Here is a 23,376-nt window from a genome sequence, read left to right as displayed (position 1 = left end):
CTTCAAGGTCTCACAGTTCTCTTCTCAAATTAGACACCAGAAGGTTGTAAACCCTAAGTTCAAAATGCATAGTAAAGACTTCAGATACAATTTTTCAGCAATTAACCAATAAGGAGTAAGGAAAAACTCCCTAAAAATTCTCTTAGGTGCTCTAAAAGGCACAGCATAGAAATAGGAATCTGAAAGTTTCTTGGTCCATCTTATTCTTCCTTAGTTCCATAACTTACTTCACCCAAATATGTATAAACCTATTTTCACTACAGAAATACTGAAGCAAAAAGTAAGAACTTATGAAACACCTAATAATCTGGTATTATTTGAAAAAGAGCACCCACACAATGGAAAACAATTTTTTTAAATATATACATATACTAGATCCCCAAAGCAGCAGTATTTGAAAGAACCAAAAACTCAACCTAACTAATCATCAATTTTAGAACAGATAAACAGTGGAATATTTACAGCAATTATAATCAATGAAGTACTGTTACCTGCAACAATACAGATCAGCCTCAAATATAATGCTGAGCACTATAGCCAAACAGAAAACAATACATATGAATTCAACTGGTATCTACACAAAAAATGACAGCCCAAGAATCAGTGTCAATAGAAAAAAGTGTCTGTAGGATAAAGTCATAGGACAACTACAAAAGCCTGAACACAACAGTCTTGCGTAAGTCTTATGGTTTCAGTTCTCTCCGTTTCTACAACTTCTGTATACATGCAAAATCAACATAAAAAGTTAGAAAAACTATTAAAATGAAAATTCACTTAAAATAAATTAAAGTGGTCAGCGAAAGAGTTAAAACTAAAATTTCAAGAATGGTTAGAGAAAATACTGGATAAACACTTATAATAAAGTACCACAGAAAGTGAAAATTTGAAGGTAAAAATAAATTGAAACATAAAAATAGGACTCAGATAAAAGGCTAAACACAATATATAAGAAGTAAAATCTTGAATAGGTTCAAACATAGGATTAACAGAACTGAGAACAAAAAAGTCAGACAGACAAGAGCAGCCTTTTAAAGGAAAATATCAAAGAAGTTTAAAGACATAAATGAAGAAACAAAACATTCAAAAAGGAAAAAAGGACTGAAATGTTTCTGGGATGCATACAACATCCTCAGATGGGGGGGGTCTTCTAAGAACAGGGTCCCTACAAATATAGGACAAAAGGGCAGAATTGAGTAACTTGACTCTCTCATCCTTCAACAAGCTCCAGGAACCTGTTTTTCCTAGCAGTCAGTTTCAGATAACTGGACTATTCATAACAAATGAAGAGCTAGTGGAGAACCAGTAGGTAGAAGCAGTAATTCACCTGACTTTCACAAGCTGTCCAGGAAAAAAAAAAAACACCCAAAGTTCCATTAATATAATGGAAGGATCTCAAAAATGTGGTTTCTAGACCCTAGGATTCACAGGGATCATTTAAGGGTACCCAAAACATGAAAATTATATTCACATTAATACCAAAATGTTGTTAGCCTTTCCACTAGCAGTTACTAAATTTTCCACCACCAAGCACTCACCAGTGAGGAGCACTTTCATTCAGAAAAGTCCCTTTTGAAGCAGTAATAATTCCATTAGATGTCTACCTCAGAGTACACATCTTTTTAATATTCTGCAAGAAGGGAAGCACACATAAATTGTACTTGTGAGAAGCACTGTGCTATTTTACTTATGAGCTAGTCGCTTTCTTTCAAAGAAAACCATTTTTTTACTTGAAAGAACAACTGACAAACCATAATTATCCAGGCTTGAGTATTAGATGGACTTTTTAAAAAAATGAATAAAGCGACCCTGTCACTTCAAAGAAAAAAAGTGACAGTATTTGCTGCCAATGATAAAACCCAAGCTTTCAAAAGAAAATTGGGATTTTTGGAAAACTTGAAACCACCACCTTAAGCCGTACATCTTTCCAATACTTGAACACATTTCTGATACAGCAGTGGTGACACTAATGGAATAGGGAATTCATTAAGAGAAATTAGAATCTCTCTGGATATAATCTAGCATTCCTTATTATTTAAAAGGTCCCAGATGATTTTTGAAGCTGCCTTGGGTGTTCAGTGCTGCTAAGCATTCTCATAGGAAACATCCCCAGAACCACTTATTAAAAGGCAGCTTACTTAATGTCACAAAGCTCCAGTTTAGGAAATAAAATCCACTTTAGGTTATGCCACTCACTAACAAGGTGATCATTAATATCTCTAAATATCAATTTTCTCCATCTGTAAAATGTAGAAAACACTTCCCAAAAGATGACATTCTTGAAAATTAAGTAAAATGTTGAATGTGAAAGTCTCGTACAGTTCTTGGCAAGGTTAGACAATGAAATGTGTTGGTATGTTAGGAGAGATTAGATGAACTATGGAATCTCACAGAGGGGATGTATAAAAATAGTGCTTTGAATTATTTGGAGTCCATGCTGTTCTCAGGATCCAGGAGGAGACAGCTAATAGGCAGTTAGATAATATCTAGCATTTTTGGAGAAACAGCTGGGCTTGAGGATAGGAACTATTTCAGAAGCTACACAATCCTTTTAGACTCCTCACTGTAGGTCACCATCTAAGTCAAAGTGGACATAACTACTTTAAGACAACCACCATTAATATTATTGAATAAACCCTGCTTTGGATCTAGTCATCAAGAAATCTTCTATCATTATTTGGCTTTTCACACAAGTTCCTTCCCTAGATCAGTATCTCAACTATCCTATCCCAAGGTAGTTACATTTCTAACTATGACTCAAGTTCTGCAGAAAATCAAACCCTAAATTCCTTAGCCAGTTATTGTTTGTAATGATTAACTTATTTCCTATGCATTTAAAATACCTGGGACATACTACCCTTAGGAGAATTGAGCAAAACACTCACTAAAATCATTTTGGTAGACCTAATTCTCTCCATAAAATAAATGGAAGGGCTGCATGAATTAACATTCCTGTTTAGAAGTCTTTGTAACCTTGGTTACAAGGGATTAATCCAATAGCCTCTAGGTTCAGTGATAAGATATGGCTCAGAGACCTGGACTGCACCAAGATAAAAGCTGCTTTATCTTGTAAATACACTTTACTGTCACAAAGGAGAGAGGCTCTACTCCCCCACCCAAATTGTTTTTGAAGTGTTTTATATCCTCCCAAAATTTATACTGAAAGGCAACATTTTGCTTAATATAGCACCATTTCAAAGGTTTTAACATAAGAGGTCAAATTTATATTTAAATAATTTATATTTATATATAAATATTTTTAAATATAAATTTAATGTATTCATCAGAAATAATGAATTCTACATTAAAATACCAAAAATATTTCTAAAGTACACATCAAAGGGATAGAATTTCATGGGTCTTTAGATTTCAGATTAGGAGAAAAGGCAAAGGTAGAGCCAAAGCAGCTAAATTAAAATTCAATGAAACCCTTGAAAAAATTATCCCATCAAAAGAAGCTTCTATAAACTGGTATTTTTCAGTTTCCAATTTAGTGTCCTACTAAAATCCTATTAAACATCTTGATTAGTTGATGAAAAAAATGACATCCCTTCACTTACACATTTTTTTAAAGATTTTATTTATTATTTCAGAGACAGAGTGAGTAAAAGAGCAAAGGGGGGGGGGGCGCAGACCGAGAGAGAGGGAGAAGGAGGCTCCCCGCTGAGCAGGGAACCAGATGCGGGCCTGGATCCCAGGACCCTAAGATCACAGCCTGAGCCAAAGGCAGACACTTAACTGACTGAGTCATCCAGGCGCCCCAGCACTTACACACTTTTTTAAAGATTTATTTTTATTTTAAGGAGAGAGAGAGAGAACGCACATACACTCAGGGGAGGGGGGCAAAGAGAGAGGGAGAGAGAGAATCCAAGCAGATGCCTTGCTGAGTGCACACTTGACATGACTGAATCCCAGCACCCTGAAATCATGACATGAACTGAAATCAAAAGTCTGATGCTTAACCAACTGAGCCACCCAGAAGCCCCACGCTTACACACTTTTATAAAAACACAAGTCTTATGCACATTTAAAGAGAAAATCTGGGAAACACTTAGGTGCTTACTATAAAGTTTTTATAATTGAACATTCAGGAAGGAAAGGAGAGGGAAGGCCCAATCAACCAGAACCCCTTAAACTGGCTCTGTATAGTACAATAAAGTTGATGTTACAAACTCCCTGGGGTACCCTTTACTTGTGTCAATACTTGGAAAGAATGTCTAGAAAACTGAGATTTTTAAAATCAAGAGCGCAAGTAGGAAACTGGTATTGTTAACAAAGGAAGACACTTGAGATTTAAAGTAACTTGACTGAAACTCCAAAAAGACATTACAAGTGAGCCTAAATGAAGCAAAGTAGGTTCAAAGTTTCCAGATTATAAGAATGAATGCTGTATTTCTTACTCCTGGCATTGAAACAATAATCACAAGTGTGATATCAAAATTAAATGTTTATACACAGCTTAATTCTACATCTTGGTTAGCTGCCCAGATAGGAAATGAAACTGAAATACTTACTGTAGTAACCATATAACACAGTGTCCTCGATCTGTCTGCTGACATTAGCATTGGCCCAGTCCTAGGATAAAAAGGAAACAATAGAAATATTAATGAAACATCCATACGTTTTAATATGACTGAATGTCACTTACAAGTGTATCATCAACTCAACCAAGTCTGTGCCTTCAATAATTGAGAAAACAGATAAATAAGCACACAAATTTCAATAGGTAAATGCTGGGATAAGATGACAATATAGTTCTATCGAAACTCATAAGCAGGAGGCATCTAACTTGGTCTGAAGATCAGGGACAGCTTCCCAAAATGACTCTAAAATGAATAATGAAGGAAGAAAGGTCGTCCTCAGAGAAAAGGAGAAAAAAAAACAGTAGGAAGGATGAAAGAGAGAAGAAACACAAAGGAAAATTTGAAAAAAACTGCAAGCAGTTAAATATAGATTCATTAGAGTTGTTAGGTAAGAAAAAGCTGGTGGAACAAGGCAGAGAAGGACACAGGTTTAAGGGGACTCATGGGTCATGCCAAGTATTTTTGGACTTTGTCCTAAGGGCAACAGAAAATAATGATGAATTTCTATACAGAGAGTGAAATATAATTTGTATTCTAGAAAGGAAATATTTGAGCACAACATATTTTTTAAAAATACATAAAAGAACAGTCAATCTAAACTTCTTTGCATTCATCCCACACAAGTATTCTTTAAATTAGTAATTTAACTTAGAAAATATAATTTAAATTAATCTTATCAAATAGAAAAAATATCTGTATACTAATGAATCAGAACTCAGGTTATAATGGCAAGTCTTTTTGTCAAATGTCCTAAACTTTACGCATATGAAAAATTAAACCTGGAAAGTCTAAGTGACTACTGCTATTAAGTATTAGTATCCAGGTCATCTCTTTCCTATAAACACTTTAAGAGCTCAAGACGGTATCAACATCTCATTACACTGGCACTTAAGGAAGGATATCAACATTTCAATCTCCTAAAATAACTGGTTTTTTCTTTTTTTTTCACCTACAAAGAACTCTAAGCAAGGAACATCTATGAATTTCTGACAAATTCCTAAAGGAACAAAAATGTGTACAATCCGAATTTAGCACTACAAAAGCAAAATCTTGACAGAGAAAGTACAATAAAAATAGTATTTTTCCAATAGCAATCAAGATTTTTTATAAAAAAACTTAATAAGCTAAATAAAAACTTTATGTTAACTCTTTAAAGAAAACTAAATTATAGAATATTAAAAAAATAAATAAATGGGAAGTCACATGTTCCTATATGAAAAGACTATAAGTAACAAATCCCTCCAAATTAATCTATAAAAACTATATATACTGTCAATCCAAATCCCAATATACTAAGAGGCAGAGTATTTTGACACGGTAATTACAAAAATCATCTGTAGAACATATAGGCAAGAGCTAGGAAATGTTTTGTAAAGGACCAACTATGAGGAATTTACCCCATTACTAGATTTTATTAATAAAACATGAAAATCTATTATTATAGTAACCTTTAATTTACCCAAGTGGCAAAATTTAAAACATGTTATTAGTGGCAAATGTAGAGGGAAAGTCATCACCTACACAGCAAGAAAAATCGTCTGTGATCTAGACATTCTAGATTCTAAATCCTAAATCCTAAAAAGAGTCACACAAATCAGGACAGATAGCAGTATACAGATAAGTTTTAAAGACAAATAGTACCATCTAATGAATGATCTTAAGAGATCTTACTGGGTTGCATGACAAGCTACCAAAATGGGGTCTCCCCTTCCCATACAGTAGGAGGAGCTCACCCCATCTCTATTACTCACAGGACTAAAGGGGCCCAAAGTCTCTAGGTGCTCAGCATCTGGAATGTCCAAGCACCTCATGTACCCTTGTATCTAAGTTCATGCCACCTGGCACCCAAGTCCATACTGTTTACCTATCTGCAAGGCCATTCTCCTTTCCTTGTAAGAAGGGAGAACCAAAGAAGGTAAAGGTACCTCTGCTGAAGCACCTGTACTTTGGGGAAGCTCACCTTACTGCAGAACATCACAGAATATTAATAATTTAAGAACCTGTGTACTTGCTGACCCTAATCCTCATAAATTCCAGCCTATACCAAATAATGTTTATTGTTCCCTTTGTTCCTAACCCAGCAATATTCAATGCAGTGGTTTTTTTTTAAAAAAAAAATTAAGAAACAGTAATAACTAGAAACAATCTAAATGTCTGAGGAGAAACTGTATAGACATTAAAAACAATGAAATCTGTATAAACTGGTATATGTAGATATCCATGAAGTACTTTGGAGGGGGGAGCCACAGAATAAACTACAACTAAGAGTTTCAACACATGCAATTTTTGCCTAAAAAATAAAACATTCATACACATATCCATACATATACCAAAAAAAAAAAAAAAAGGAAAAGTGTTTTTACCACATGGAAAGCACTAGAGATGTTTCTGTGCAATAATTGGAAATTTTTCATCAATGATTCAAGTATCCAAAGAGATATGTACATAATCAAAACTTCAGTTCCTAACAGTTTCTTTAGTTACTATACATGCACAAAACAGAATTTTAAAAATATTTTTGAGAGGCGCCTGGGTGGCTCCGTCGTTAAGTGTCTGCCTTCGACTCACGTCATGATCCTGGGGTGCTGGGATCGAGCCCCACATCAGGCTGACAGCTCAGGGGGGAGCCTGCTTCTCCCCCTCCCTCTGCCTGCTGCTCTCCCTACTTGTGCTCACTGGCTCTCTGTCCAAAAAAAAATAAAATAAAATAAAAAAATTTTGAATCTTAACGATTTTTTGAAACAGAATAATTCACCTATTCCTGCACAAGCTACCTTCCAATTTCCAAAATAGTCCCATAAGGTATTAATGTACCCACTGAGAACTACTTCAAGTTAAACTTTAAAATTAAGTAAGACCCCAACCTCAGAAAAAAGTTAAAAGAAGAAAGAATGTAGGTTATTTAAAGCCAAAGATTCACTGACACTTAGAACCTTTTACCCTGCAAGGTTCTTTTTTGTTAAACCAAATATTACAGTAATAAGAAAATATTAACATTACTATTTTAAGCCTAAAAATATGCGTAAAATATACAACATCATTCAAGTACTATTAGTGCATTTGGCTTTTCTACCCTGTCTTGCCTCCAAGGTACATAATGTCAAAAGAGCTTAGTTTATGAAACCTTCCTCCTTTTACATTTTGAGAACCACTACACCCTTGATACATTTTCTAGACCACGGCCTCCCAAAGTAGAGACCAAAAGAAACTACAGAGTGATTTAAGACCCAAAGGGTTGAAAGAAAAAGAATACTAGAGAATATTAAAGAATATTTCAGATGAAAGGGAAAGAAAATAAATTCCACAGAACACAGATGCAGTGGGTCATGTACATAAAATTTCCTTCCCTATTCTTCAAGATGACTTTTAGAAATGCTCAGCCCAACCCAAAAGTATTCAACTCTCCTCAATTTCACCTGATATTCTCACCTTAGACCAGTGGCTTTCACTCAGGGGTGACTTCGTCCCCCAGAGGGATTTGGCAATGGAGCCCCAGGAGGTTGGGAGAGTGTTGGTGTACTAGCGGCATCTTGTGGGTAGAGGCAAAGATCTGCTGTCTATGATGCCCAGGACAAAATCCACAACAAAGATGAACCAGCACAAAACGTCAACGCCTAAGAAACAGTGACTTTGAGGTCCCTAAAACAATCTGGAGCCAAAAGACAGTAACTAACTCAACTTACTACCAAATCTAAAACCTACTTCCATCTGTATTCAAATGTCAGTCCTTCCTTCTGCCAAGTACCTATACTCCTATTTATAGTCACTCCTTTCACATTAAGACCTCCACCCTTTTGCTTTCTCAAAAACACTGTACCTGCAATAGTATCTTCTCTTCCCTCTAAAAATTTCTCCTACTCCACTGAATCCTTAAGTAAACAAACCCTCGCAATTTCCACTAAACACAGGGATATACACACAACCACCTCGAATAAAAATACCCCCCTTGACCCCACTTCTTACTCCCTTAGAAAACAGAAGTTCTTGAAAAGTTTTCAGCATTCCCTATCATTCTGTCCACAGTTAACCCACTCCAACCCTAATGCTCCACTGAAATTATTTTCTTGTTCTTTGATCACCACTGACCAAAACCAGCAGTCACTTCTCTACCCCTCTCACTACACCTCTCAACACCACTTCCAACTCCCTACTTGACACCTCCACTTGAATATTTAGGATAGGACTCTGAAGGTACTTTGTCCAAAATACAGCTCTTTTAACATGACTTAAACATCGTAAACAATTTGGCTCCTGTCTTCCTCTTGATCTTAGCTGGTACCAAAGTGCAACCTCCAACGCTACACTTCAGCCAAATAGGCCAAACTCACCTCTGTCTAAAAGCTTCTGTATTTGCTGTTCCCTCTCCCTTTCACCTCTGGACCTTCACCTGACTGGTTCTTCCTCATTCAGGTCTGATCTCGAGTAACCTGTTTCAGCAATTTGGCCTTCCCGTGCCCCTATCTGAATTACCCACAACTTAGACTTCCATAGCAATCTGTTATATTTCCTCATAAAACGTATTGCTCTGAAGTCAGCTTGTTTTGTTTACTGTTGGCCTGATCTCACAGAATGTAAGCTCCATGAAAACAGCAGCCTCATTTATTAATCTCCCACACCCACGGGTGTCAGGTACATTCTACATGCTTATTAGATATTAAGCAAATAAATGTATTTAAGCTGCAGTGAAGAATACAAAGTTCTAAGACACAGTTTGAGAGTACAAATGAGGCAATACTGGAGAATTAAACCCAGACATCCAACACAAATAGGCCATGAAGAGAGATTAATCATTGGAGGAAGGGATTTAGATATGAACATTTTAGTTGTCAAAACACAAAAGGTTTCAATGCCATATCTTAACTACTAATTTTTTTAAAAAATGTTTACACATTGTATAAAATAAAAAATACTTATTCATGATAATGTCAATTTTTAATTTTTATTGTGACTGGTACATTTTGTGTTATATCATTATCCAAAGTTATTGGTCAACTATATAAGACACTGTAACAAAACACTTACAGCTATTATTGAAGGGTTTTTTTTTTTTTATTTTGTTTTTTAATCTGAAAAGTTAATTGTTTTGTAAAAGAACCAGAAACAAATTATCTGGCTAAAATTATTCACAGTGCCATGTGTAGAGAAAAAAAAAATGGCAAACAACTCATGCATTATTACAATATATCCCTGCCATAATGAGGAAGAGAAAGCAAGGAAGGGAACTAAGACAAAATAGGAAAGTATTGTTTACTACCTGGTTATAGTAAAGCTTGAGCACCCTCCATTCACAATCACTGACATCTGCAGTTTCCAAATAATTATATCTTATAAACAAACCTACAATCATTTAAAGACTTCAAAATACGGGAGGTGAAAATGGATAAAATGAATACATATATTCATTTAGGAGTAAGAAATGCACATAATAAAAATTAAGATAAAATGTAATTCATTATAGAAAACAGTTATCAACTTGTACATTTCTCCTAAGTACTAAGGAAGGATAGGATAGGTTAGCTATAGCTTTAGCTATTATGGCATAGTTTTACTCTACTATGGCTAAACTTAAAATTGTGGTATGAAGTCTGAAGAACTAATTCTTAAACATTTGTATCTGTCTTTCTTTCACTAAAAACCTCAAGAAATTTTATCAGTAACTCTCTGGAGAAAATACTTTCTACAAATTATTAGGAAAAAGTTTTTTAAAAGTCTATTCAGTTCTACTTTTAAGCATTAACAAAGATGCCCTTCAAATGAAAACTCATGAATTTCACTAGTCCCCCAGCCTCCCACCTAAAAAAACAAAGAGAAAGAAAGGGAAGAAATGCTTTAAGATACCAAGAAAAAAAGCATTAAAGTATTGGGGGGCAAAAACTGATATATTATCTCAGCTCTAAAGTAACTAAAGATAGAACAAAATAGAGATAAGTAAATGCAAAGTAGAAAAAAAGAGAACATAAAATTAATAAATAATCTGATAATCAAAGAAAGAAGTCTGTAATAAGTGGAGAAAAAAACTAACATTTTTCTCTTGTAATTACTGGTACCACATTTACATTAAGCAAATATAAAATAAGCACATTAACTATAGTTATGCATTTTCTTCTCTTAGGAAACAGTTAATAAAACAAGTGCCCTAATTTTTTACAGGTTAATAGTTTTGCTTTTGTAGTGGTGAATTCTCAAACTCTTGCTCAAACCAGTAGACTGCATCTCCCAAACTAAAAAACAAAAATTAGTACCCAGTGACTATTAATTTAAGCATAGTCCCAAACAACTACGTAATCTAAGAGAAAGTTCAAAATTTCATGAAAATACTTAGAAATTTCAAGAAAACATATTCCCCTACAAAATCTAAACAAACCAAATATTATAAATTCAAAACTAAGAAATCTCCTATTCAATCAATAATTATATAAGGGATAATACAACTTCTATATCAGATCTATCTATCTCTGTATCTTTATAGTACCCACTGAGAATATATATATATATATATATATATAAAATCTAGTGAACAAAGAGCTCTGAAGCCAGATTGCAAAGTTTCAAATCTTGGCTATAGCTCCTACAGGCTGTATGACCTTAAACAGGTTACTTTACCTCTCCAGACTTTGGTTTCTTGTCCGTAAAAACATGGGTAATACTATACCTCACAGGGTTGTTTGGGAGGTTAAAGAGTGGTAATATATTATTAACCATTGAGAACAGGATCTGACACAGTAAATATTCAATAGATGTTAATTATTATCTTCATACAGCACTTGGCACATGCTAAGTGCTCAATTAACACTTGCTAAATAAATGAGTTGACTGGGGTGCCTGGGTGGCTAAGTTGGGTAAGCACCTGACTTGGGCTCAGATCATGATCTCAGAATCCTGGGATTGAACCCAGCATTTCAGGCTGTGTGTTCAGTGGGTCAGTTTGTTCTCTTCCCTTTCCCTCTGCCCCCCCATTGCTCATGCTCCCAGAAAGGGAAGCTGTGTGCACTCTCTCTCTAATAAATGAAATCTTTTAAAAATAAATAAATAAGTAAATAAGTAACCTACAGTAAATAACTAGTTTTCACAGCAATCATAATATATCTAAATCTAACTACAAAAATGTTTTCAAATTTTTTAAGTCCAGGGGCATCTGGGTGGTTCAGAGGGTTAAAGCCTCTGCCTTCAGCTCAGGTCATGATGCCAGGGTCCTGGGATCAAGCCCCACATTAGGCTCTCTACTCAGCTGGGAGCCTGCTTCCCCCTCTCTCCCTCTCTCTGCCTGCTTCTCTGCCTACTTGTGATCTCTGCCAGATAAATAAATAAAATCTTAAAAAAAAATTTAATTTATGTCCAACTGGCTCAATTCAGGAACTTATTTTGGAAGCATGCAACACTGAGTTATCTGAAATAATATTTCATTCAAGTATTTAAGTATCTACTTTGTGCTAAACACCTGGGATACATCAATAAATAAGACACAGTTCCCGCATCAAGAAACTTAAAACTGTTGGGTGCCCAGTTAGTTAAGCAACTGCTTTCAGCTCAGGTCATGATCCCAGAGCACCCGAATCGAGTCCTGCATTAGGCTCCCTGCTTCCTGGGGAGTCTGCTTCTCACTCTCCCACTCTCACTCATTCTCCTCTCTCATGCACTCTCTCACTGTCTCTCTCAAATAAATAAATAAAATCTTATTAAAAAAAGGAAACTTAAGCTATTAAGAAACTTAAAAATGGTTGCTGGGAAGATGGTGGAATAGGAGGACCCTGCACTCACCTCTTGCCACATGGCCATCTAGAGAACACCCACATGAGCATACATAACCCAGAAAGTAACCAGAAAACTGGTAGAACAGACTCTCTGCAGCCTGACATAGACAAGAGGCCACAGTGAAGCAGATCCACCCCCTCTGATCACTCCTGGCAAGATCTCCTCAAAGTAGTGCCACAAGCTTGGCAGTGTGTGCGCAGTCCAGACAACGGTCGGCACCACCCCAAAGTGAGTCCTGCTCCAGGGAGAGGGGAGGATAACCACACACCAGTCTGACTATGAGCCCAACAGTGGATTGGGGGCAGGCAGCTGGTCTAACTGCAGGCCCCGCCCACCAACAAAAGCTTCCCTGGGGCGGGGGTGAGGGGCGGGGGTGGGGGGGAACAACAACACAGGGAAAGTGCCTGCAGTTTGGTGCTACTTCATCTATGGTAAATGTCTGGTCTTACTCAATTCAAGCCCAAGGCAGCCCCAGACTGGACCACCAACACAACCGGCACCAGACTCTGCCCACAATAGGCAGAGAGCCATTGGAGGCTGAACTGAAGGCAAACACAGCTCCACCACAACAGTAGGACATCTCTGTACACACATCAGAGACTCCCCTGCAGCGCCATTTTCTGGTGAAAAGGAGACATTACACTGCAGAACCTCTTCTTCAGGAAGCCACTACTCTCAAGTGTGGGAGACATAGCTAACTTTCCTAACACACAGAAATAGAGACAGCAATAGACAAAATGAGGAGACAGAGGAATGTGTCCCAAATTAAAGAGTGGAACAAAATAAGAGCAAGAGACCTAAGTGAAATGGAAATGAGTAATATGTCTGATAGTGAATTTAAAGTAATACTCCTAAAGATACTCGCTAGAATTGAGAAAGGAGTGCAGAACCTCCATAAGATCCTCTACTAAGAGACGGCAGACGTAAAAAAGAACCAATAAGAGCTATGGGATTCACTAAATGGAAATAAAAATAGACCACCTGGAATAAATAGCAAACAAGAGGAAGTAGAAGAATAGCAACCACCTGGAGAACAACAGAGTAATGGAAAGTAATCAAGCTGAGCAGATGGGAAGGGAGAAAAATATACACAAAATGAGAACAGACCCAGGGAGCTCAGCAACACTGTCAAGCATAACAGTTGCAAGATAGGGATCCCAGAAGGTGAAAAGCAAGAAAAGGGGGCAGAAGATTTTGTGAGGAAATAATAGCTGAAAACTTTCCGAATCTGGGAAAGGAAAGAGAAATCCAGATCTGGGAAGTCCCCAACAAAACCAACCCAAAGAGTTCTACACCAAGACACAAAGTAAATAAGATGGCTAATAGTAGTGACAAAAAGAATTTTCAAAGCAGCAAGAGAAAGGAAAGCAGTGACATACAAGGGAAACCCCATATGGCTATCAGTGGGTTTTTCAGCTGAAACTCTGCAGGCCAAAAGGAAGCAGCATGATAAATTCCAAGTTTTAAAAGGTAAAAATCTACAGCCAGAATACTCTATCCAGGAAGGCTTTCATTTAGAATAGAAAGAGAGAATTTCCCAGAAAAACAAAAGTTAAAAGCAAAACGAGCCACGTCTCTGTCACACACAATACCATCAGCCTGTGGGTCCCAAATTCACAGTCCAGCCACCTTCCTGCCCGAGTCAGCACGCACGGCCTGCCACCTGATCAATGCCAAGTCAGCATACCTTCACCTCACATTGCCAAGCACTCAAACTCGCACTCTTCCCCTCAAATTTCAGCCCCTGTGCTCAAGTCTGTGCACAAAAGGTGGCATAATTATAACAGCAGAACGAAGCAACCCAAAACAGTGGTACTACTTATGTGGAAGGTATGATGGATAAAAGGAGTGTGCTAGGCTGAGAACATCTCCAACAAGCACATCAAAGAACAATACACACGGTATGCTTCTGGTTAGTAAAAGAAACAAACCTGGGAAAAATAAAACAAGATGAAATCAGAGAGGGAGACAAACCATAAGAGACTCTTAAGCATAGGAAACAAACAGGGTTGCTGGAGGGGAGGGGAGTGGGCAGATGGGGTAGCTGGGTGATGGGCATTAAGAAGGGCACATGATGGGGCACCTGGGTGGCTCAGTGGGTTAAGCCTCTGCCTTCGGCTCAGGTCATGATCTCAGGATCCTGGGATCGAGTCCCGCATCAGGCTCCCTTTCCCCTCGCCCTCTGCTGCTCCCCCCACTTATGCTCTCTCTCCTTCTCTGTCAAATAAATAAATTCTAAAAAAAAAAAAAAAAAAAAGGGGACACGATATAATGATCACTGGGTGTTCTATGCAAGTGATGAAATCACTGAACTCTATCTCTGAAACTAATAATACACTATATATTAATTGAATTTAAATAAAAAAAGAAACCCCCCCAAAAAAGAAACTTAAAAATATGTTAATTGAAAGGGAACACAGAAACCTTCCAGTTCAACACCCTTCATTTTAAAAATGAAAAACCTGAAGTCCAGAAAACTTAACTAATTTAGCCAAAGATACAGCCTAGACAGTAGTCAAGACTAGAAGTCACATCTTGTAACTCCCAGCTAGCTTAGTGGTCTTTTCTGCATACCATACTGACTCAAAGTACTCGATATGAAACAGATTGAGAGTTTGATCCACCACTAACAAACGCCCTACTAAATTATTTATTCTACTGCATTAATGTAAATCAACTCAAACTTCAAGGGAGCTATGAGAGACACAAAAATAAACTATTGCGATTACTTAATATATTTTCAGATCAACAAAAGGGATTATTCACATTTGGAAGGTTGGTGAATTAACAGTTCTTAAGTCAATTAACAGTTTGTTTCTAGTCTTCCATGATGGTTGTCCCATTCTCAGTTTCTATGCTGCATTTCCACTTGCATTCGTTCCCTGGAGACAACAATAAAAGCACAATATATACTGGACTGCTAAACTTAAACACTTAATTGCCAAGAACTTGAAAGAGGAAAAAAAATCACATAGTATGACAGTAATTACCTTAAATGTACCATTTTGATTTTTCATGTAAGAAACCAAAAATATATCCACTGGTAGAAGTGCTGATGTGATAAGTGCAATCGCCAGAGAAAAAATTGCTGTTATGGTGGAGACAACTTCACTTTCCCGCTGACTTTGGTATTTACGAACATATATCCAACAGAATGCCAAAATAGCCTGAAAGAGAACAGAAAGAAATGTTTTGTTACTGCCTTATGTATTCTCTACACAGAGGATAGTATGTGTTTGAAAGTTTCCAATGGGAAACTGTCAAATGAAGGTTCTTTTAGATATGTAATGAAGGTGTACTACCTCTTATAAACTGGTGCAAGATTTATAAATTTTCAAAGCCCATTTCATGAAAGCAGCACAACTTCACTTAGATGCAAAGACACATACACACACAAAAGTTATTGATAACAATGCTCCATTACACAATCCTCATTGAACCTCATTAATGTTTTCATGCAACATCATAGTTTTAATTAGTTTTGAATAGTTTTTACCTACAGATTTCTCCAACCTAACAGAATATAACTTGAAGTGAAATTAACTTCTGACCCATTTTGACAGTTTAAGAATACCACTCAGCTAAAGATTAACTGCCCATAATCACCATGCAATTAACACATTATACTACAATTCAAATTTTAAAGGACCTTAAACAAAGAAAAGTGAACATTTAAAATAAGTACACATGCACTGCAAGGAATTTTCCTGCGATAGAAATACACTCAGTTGTATTAAGGATGACAACCTCTAATCCACCAGGTACTCTTAATAGCTACCAATGCCTTTCTAATGACTAACATGGAGTATAGGGCTTTACTCGCAATTCTCCAACTTTAGGGAGTATCAGAATCATGTGGAGTATCAGAATCATAGTAGAGAATGCTGGGACCCACATTCAGTTTCAGATTCAGGGGTTTGGAGCAGGCCCAGAAAATCTGTATTTGTAACAACCTTACCAGGTAAGGCTGCTACTGGTCCAGGAACTACATTTTAAAAAGCTCTGCTCTACTCAAATTTAGGGAATTGCAGATAGGTACTAATCAGTAATTCTTAGCCTAGGTTGTGTAACAGTCACCTGAACAGTTTTTAAATACCCTTAACACCATCCCCACAAACCAATTCAGAGTGAAGCTCCTCTGAGCAACAGCACTTTAAAAGCCTGAGGAGGGGCACTGGGGTGGCTCAGTCAGTTAAGCGACTGCCTTAGGCTCAAGCCATGATCCGGGATTCTGGGATCTAGCCCCATGTTGGGCTCCCAGCTCAGCGGGGAGTCCACTTCTCCCTCTGTCCCCACCCCCCACCACCCCTGCTCATGTTCTCTCTCTCTCTCTTTCTCAAATAAATAAAATCTTAAATATATAAAAAGTAAAACTAAAAAAGCCTGAGGATTCCAATCTGAACCAAACTTGAGAACCACCGCTATTTGTTTCCCATTTTATTGAAGTATAGTTTACACATAATGTTACATTAGTTTCAAGCCGACAATATAGTGATTCCACAATTCTACTCCCTATGCCATGCTCACAAGTGTAGCTACCAACTGTCACCACACATTACTACAGTATCACTGACTTCCATGCTGTACCTTTCATCCTCACGACTTACTCATTCCGTAACTGGAAGCCTGTACCTCCCACTCCCCTTCACCCATTTTGTTCATCCCCTCCCCTCCGGCAGCCTACAGTTTGTTCTCTGTATTTATGGCTCTGTTTCTGGTTTTTTGTTTTGCTTTTTATAACCCATTTGCAAGTGAACTCATATGGTATTTGTCTTTCTTTCTGACTTATTTCACGCCCCGGGTTCATCCATGTTGTGGCAAATGACAATGTAATATTACTTAGCCATAAGAGAAAAACATTGCTTTAAATAAACTCTATTAAGAGCTCTGAGACAAAAGTATTGTTTTGTCCTTTCACTCTTGAACAGGTTCAATTGTTACTTCCTTTGTGGGTATCCTAGTTCAGGAGCAACTAACAGCAGCAGCTAATTTGTTTCACAGCTTCCAAATTCCCCTACCACAATCAAGATGTAAGAACAGTTCCACCACCACAGAAAAATCCCCTTTGCCCCTGTGTAGTTAACCCCTCTCTCTACTCTCCACCCTTGATGACCACTATTATCTGTCCCTATAACTTCTGCCTTTTCCGGAATGTCATAATGTACTTATATAGCGTATCGTCTTCTGAGTCTTCCTATATAGCTTCTTTCACTTAAGATAATATATTTTAAATCTATCTAGATTGTTTCATGTAATTCCTTCATATTACTAACATTTCAGCTGGTGTCAGAACAGCAGGAAAAAATAAAGTAAGAACAGACTGTAGACTTTGGAACCTGGATGTCGGAAGAAAAAAAAGACCTAGGTTCAACTTCTGTCTACTTACTAATTTATTTTAGTTTGGGGAAGTTATTTTCTCATAAATTTATATTAATATTTTAATAGATTTTTTTAATGAATTCACAAATATTTAAAACATTCCTCAAATTATTCTGAAGCCACTGGAAGCTGAGCTTAATCATTCTATCCTTAGCAGAACCTGACACAAAGTATTCAATAATTTTTTTGATGGATTTCAAAAAGATCTGCACTTTTACAAAGCTTAAAGTGATAGGTATTACTGCAGAAGAAGCTGTTTGCCAATACCAGGCCAACAAGCAGGGAAAGGGCAACCAGCCAAAATAGTTAAGCCAAAGGATCCTAAGCTTTTCGGTCTCGCAATCTCTTTATATTTTTAAAACTGAGAACCCCAAAGAGCTTTTTGTTTATATGTTAAATCTATCAGTAGTTACTGTATTATAAAATAAAACAAATGTCATCATCTATAAAATAGTAATAAGAATACTTCATAGCAGGTTATAAGTATTAAATAAGATGTAAAGAGTTTATAGCACAGTGCCTGGCCACAGTAACTGCTTCCCAAATAGCAACTGTCATATGAATTGCATATGTCCATATATATGAACCAAATGTCATATGAAAGAACATCTTAGGAGCATTTCATAAAAGAAATATGAAATTTTGCTAACAATCATAAAGAAAGGTTTAGAGCAAGCCCCAGCCCCTCCCACAAAATTTTAATGTAATTGGCCTGCGTATTGGGATTTTTAAAAACTCCCTAGTTGGTTTTGATGAGCAGTCAAGGTTGACGACTAGGGCAGAGGTAGGAATGAGAATAGAGGTTTCTTAAACTAATGAGCATATATACTGCCTGGGATCTTGTTAAACTGCAGATTCTGATTCAGGGAGGCTAGGGTCTTACATTTACTATTTCTATCAAGTTCCCAAGTGATGATCACTTTAAGTAACAAGAATAAACTTGCTTTACAGTAATGAAGACTCTGTCTTATATAGCAAAAGGGAATGTAATTGAGGGGAATGTAATTGGGGGACTTAGGAAGAAACCCTTAGATTTCGTAAAAGAGACAAAGTTAGATTATAGAATTGGGAGGACCAAACCTAACCATTTCCCATGTGGCAGAAGACACTGTATAGTCCACTCTGTTTGCCCAGGATCACTCAAGTAGTCAATCTTAGTGTTCTGAATCTTTAGTAGATTACTGGCAGCAGTTCTCAAAGTGTGAAGTCCTCCAACCCCTAGCATTCCCAGAACCTTTTCCGGGGATTTACAAATTGAAAACGATGCTCATAATACTAAAAAGTCATTTGCCTTTTTCATTATGTTGACACCTGCGCTCATGCTGCGTAAGTCAGTGGTAAAACTGCTGACAAATTAAGCATGAATCAAGACAATGGCACCAAATTGTGCCAGTAGTTATTTATATACTTCAACACACACACACACACACACACACACACACACACACACGACGACTTAAGACTGATCTTAATGAAGCAGTAAAAATTAACTTTATTGAACTTCAACCCTTGAATCTTTTCAATACTCCATGGGAGAAATGGTGAAGTATGCATTGGAGTTCTCCAGCTGCACAGCAAGGTGTGATGGCTGTCTCCAGGAAAAGCACTACCAAAGCCACATAAGACATTCTATTCAAGGAATATCACTTTTAAGTACAAGTGATTATGGTTATTCAGACTTGGATATCTGGCATATTTTGTTGAAATGAACAATGGGAACCTATCACTTCACAAAAAACAACTGACAGTATCCGTTCCCAATGATAAAATTTCCCAATGATAAAATTTCAACCTTTCAATGAAACTCAGAATTTTGGAAAACTTGTATCCATGATGGCAAGGCTGACAGTTTCTCAATACTTATTTCTGGGATATTTCTTCTGACAAAATCAGTAATATAATGAATGGGTATTTTGTTATTATGTAATGAAATATATCCATATTTGGAATATCTGCATAACTCAGTGAACCAGATTTTCTAAATAATCAATGCTTCATGTTATAAAACCATGCATGGGCAAAAGATCCAAAGTGCAACATGGACCAACAAATTTTAACGTAACAGAATGAAAAGTTTAATGATAGGGTTTCAGACTCCATTATTTCAACTAACCTTTAGAAAGTTTCCAGTTACTGAGTTTTGGTGTAGTACTTAACAACATCCACAGTTACCTAAAAATTACTCCTCTGCTTTCAAGTACATACCACTAACATAGGATATTTTTCATTTACTTCAACCAAAACACTCAAAAAACTGATTATACAAGCAGACATGAGAATCTAATCTCTAATACACCAGGAATTAAAGAAATTTGCAGAAAATTAAATAGCCCTTATTACTAATTTTTTTCTGCTCCAAAATCTAGTTTCAAACTCCTTAATTCCCCTCTCATTTTCTCTTTTCTTTCTATACTATCACCAACTTCAGTACTTTCCCTTCTTCATCTATCCAAAGTCCACCTCAATTCCACTTCCTTCCAACATTGCTCTCTATTCTCTTAAGTCCTAGCTCATTTATAAAATCATACTTTGGTTTTCAGTACTTAAAATACCTGTTTTAATAATTTTTGTTCTCGGGGTGCCTGAGTGGCATAGTCAGTTAAGCGTCTCGCCCGCTCTTAGTTTCAGCTATAGTTGGGATTTTATGATTTCAAGGTCATGGGATCTAGCAGGGCATGGGGATCCACACTCCCATACCCGGTGGGAAGTCTTCTTGGAGTTTCTCTCTCCCTCTCCCTCTGCGCTCTGCCCCCAACCAAATAAATAAATAAATAAATCTTTTAAGAAAAAGTAATTTTTGTTTTCCCATTATCTTCAGGCTCTCTTTTTTTTTTTTTTAAGATTTTATTTATTTATTTGACAGAGAGATCACAAGTAGGCAGAGAGGCAGGCAGAGAGAGGAAGGAAAGCAGGCTCCCTGCTGAGCAGAGAGCCCGATTTGGGGCTCAATCCCAGGACCCTGAGATTATGACCTGAGCTGAAGGCAGAGGCTTTAACCCACTGAGCCACCCAGGTGCCCCTCTTCAGGCTCTCTTAGAGGCCATTTTGTTTCCATCCTCCCACAATTTATAGCACAACTCACAGACATTAAACATTTATTAACTGATAACTGCCAAGATATTCCCACTAGACTTTGATACTCATTACATACTCATTTGTTTTTTCCTAAACCAACTGAATATAATGGCCTGAAAAGTGACCTCCTCAAGTACAGGACTGGATGGGCTTTGGGGCCAAGGCCAGCCACCCTCTACTGTTTCCATTTTCTCCACCAAGAGGAGTAAAGTATGCTGCAGTGTAAAGGCAGTATTATTTTTTGGGAGAGTGATGGTAGCAAGAGATAACTTTCCAGAAGTTTTCACACTTTTTTTTTTTTTTTTTTTTTTTTTGGTCAGGGGAAAGTTTCTGCTGAAACATTTACCAGCAAAACACACCACTTACTACCTAGGTTGTAGACACTGCAGTGGAATCTACCAAATACAAGCCTTGATTTCCAAAACTGAAGTTACTGGTTTGGCGGTTCATTCTGTTTTTTTGTTTCAGTAATGCAAAGCAGCAAAATGCTTTGGATCACAATGCTACAACAGGACAGGATAAAGACAATGAAGAAAGAGGGCGAGAATGGGGAGGGGTATAGAAAGAAATAAATTGAACCCCCAAATAAAATAAATCCAAGGGTTTTAATATGAGACAAGGAAGTAAAAACTAGGCCATTGGGGCTACTGAGGCCCACGTTTTGATCACTAGATAAACAGAATTAAGATGGTAGGGAAAGAAAGCACCTGAGTTCTGAAAGGCTGTAACATATAAACCCTGATACTGGTAGTAAAGAGGGCTACAGATCTCCCCTGCGTAAATTTTTACATCCATCAAAAAGACTCGAAAGGAATGTGAAACCTGGAAGTCAGAACACCTCACGTCATCAAGGCAGAATCGCACAATGGGTAGAGAAGGTTGGAGACTCAATAACCCCAGGGGTAAGGAACACGGACAAAACCCATTTAAAGGAGCAGAGTTCCCCCTCCAGCTCAAGGCCAGCGGCTACTGAACTTGCAAAGATCAGGCGCTGCTGCCCCACACCTCGTGCTCACGTCTCACGTGGGGACTAGAGGCCACTTCTCCCTTCTCAACCCCCAGGGTCTCCACCGTCCCCAAACTCCGCCCGTCCCGGTGCCCTGGTCAGGGATAAGGCCAAGAGTTTCGACAACGGAAACCTGCAACATTAGACGTCATCAGGGAAAAGACAGGAAAGGCGGCCGGAAATCAGTGAATCAGGGCCTCCCTTCCCCACTCGCAGGGCAGCCCCCGCCCCGGAACAGAGGAGCGGCACCCCCCACCGCGCCCCTCCGCCCAGTCCAAACTAAAACGGGGGCGGGGCGGAATGAGGAGGGTCTCCCGGGCCCGGAAAGGCCAGCTACAGGGCCGGCCCCTCCCTCTCCTCCACCAGTCCAAACACTGGGAAAACTACGAGTACCTCCCCTACCAGTAGTAAGAGGCCGAATATGCACCAGCCGATCACCAGCTCCGCCGAAGCCGCGCCACTAGGCGCCGCCGCCGCCATCTTCACTTCCGGCCCCGACTCCTTGGGAAAAGGGGGTGGGGAAAGGGGAGGGGGAAAGGGGAAAGAGTGCGAAGGACTCAGCGCCCGTGCACCCTAAAGGTTAAAGGGCCTGAGGGGGCGGAGCAAGTAGTTGCCAAGGCGACCCAGCCCTCGAGCGTCCCCTGGCGTTGAGCCGAGCAGGGGCGGGGCGCGCTCGCGACGCCGTGACGTCACCGCGCTGGCCTGCTCCGGAGGTGTTGAGAAGGCGCTATGCGAGGGTGGTGTTTTACAGCACAGCAGGCTCTTTGGAATAGTTGAATCGGACTAAGCTGATGGACTGGAAAAGTGAGGGGACTCCACAAGGGCCTGGATTGGGTTTTTCTAGAAATTTAAGCCAACATTAAGGAGTTTTGACTTCCTCCTGGAAAGGAAGTTCAGCCCTGATGTCTAAGACAGAATGGGCCATGTAGTTGCACAGCTCACTAGGTTGCAGGAATGGACATCTGAAGAAAAAGCAAATGACTTTATAATCTGCTGGCATTGGGGCCCAACCTGAGTAACTATTTGGCTGGACGTTTCCTTAGCACATCATGTTGTAGCCTTTTTACTTAGCGCTATACATACCTGTGAATTTCAGTAATGACTTTGTGAACATATTCATGGTGAAATTGCAGGCTTTCTAATATTCATAAATTAACAAAACTGTGCGGTAGGCCGTAATGAGGCAACGGCATAGATAGTTCCTGGGATAGCTTGCCTGGGTTTCCTGGAGTGGGGGTACTTAACCACTGGGGCGGTATTTAACCACTAAATTGAAAAAACATAACTTGTAAATCAAAACAGAACTTCGAGTGAATCCTACCTTTACGATGCATCTTTACGATGCATTATGTGGTGGCATTAGGTGCCTAAGATCTACTTGTAGCTGAATCCTGAAGTAGGAAAAGAAGAGGGAAGAAGGGAAAAGGAAAGAAGGACATAGAAGAAAGAACAATTTTAACATGAATTGGTGCCATCATCAACTGGCTTCATGTCCTCTGGACCTACAAATGTTTGATCATGACTTTCTTCTGTGGAACATTCATTTCTCCGGTAACCTCTTTCCTATAGTTTCCTTCAAGTGCA

The 23,376-nt window shown here is 38.2% G+C and overlaps 1 protein-coding gene across 1 annotated transcript in view; it reads right to left on the bottom strand.

The window, feature by feature from the left end:
• The window catches only part of LMBRD1 (LMBR1 domain containing 1), a 134,551-nt gene extending 112,110 nt beyond the window's left edge, over positions 1–22,441 (bottom strand). Inside the window, exons 1-3 of the mRNA XM_032864443.1 lie at positions 22,195–22,441; positions 15,323–15,499; positions 4,512–4,572 (exon numbers count right to left, since the gene is read on the bottom strand). Of these exons, the coding sequence (XP_032720334.1) occupies positions 4,512–4,572; positions 15,323–15,499; positions 22,195–22,272 (316 nt within the window). The 5' untranslated portion in view covers positions 22,273–22,441. The remainder of the gene's footprint in view (positions 1–4,511; positions 4,573–15,322; positions 15,500–22,194) is intronic.
• Between the last annotated feature and the right edge of the window lie 935 nt (positions 22,442–23,376).

Source organism: Lontra canadensis, unplaced genomic scaffold (genome assembly GCF_010015895.1).
Source record: "Lontra canadensis isolate GAN:19392208 unplaced genomic scaffold, GSC_riverotter_1.0 scaffold27, whole genome shotgun sequence".
In the NCBI taxonomy this organism is placed as follows: Eukaryota; Metazoa; Chordata; class Mammalia; order Carnivora; family Mustelidae; genus Lontra; species Lontra canadensis.
Note: the sequence above shows the minus strand (reverse complement) of the source record. Positions and strands in the feature narration are given on the sequence as shown.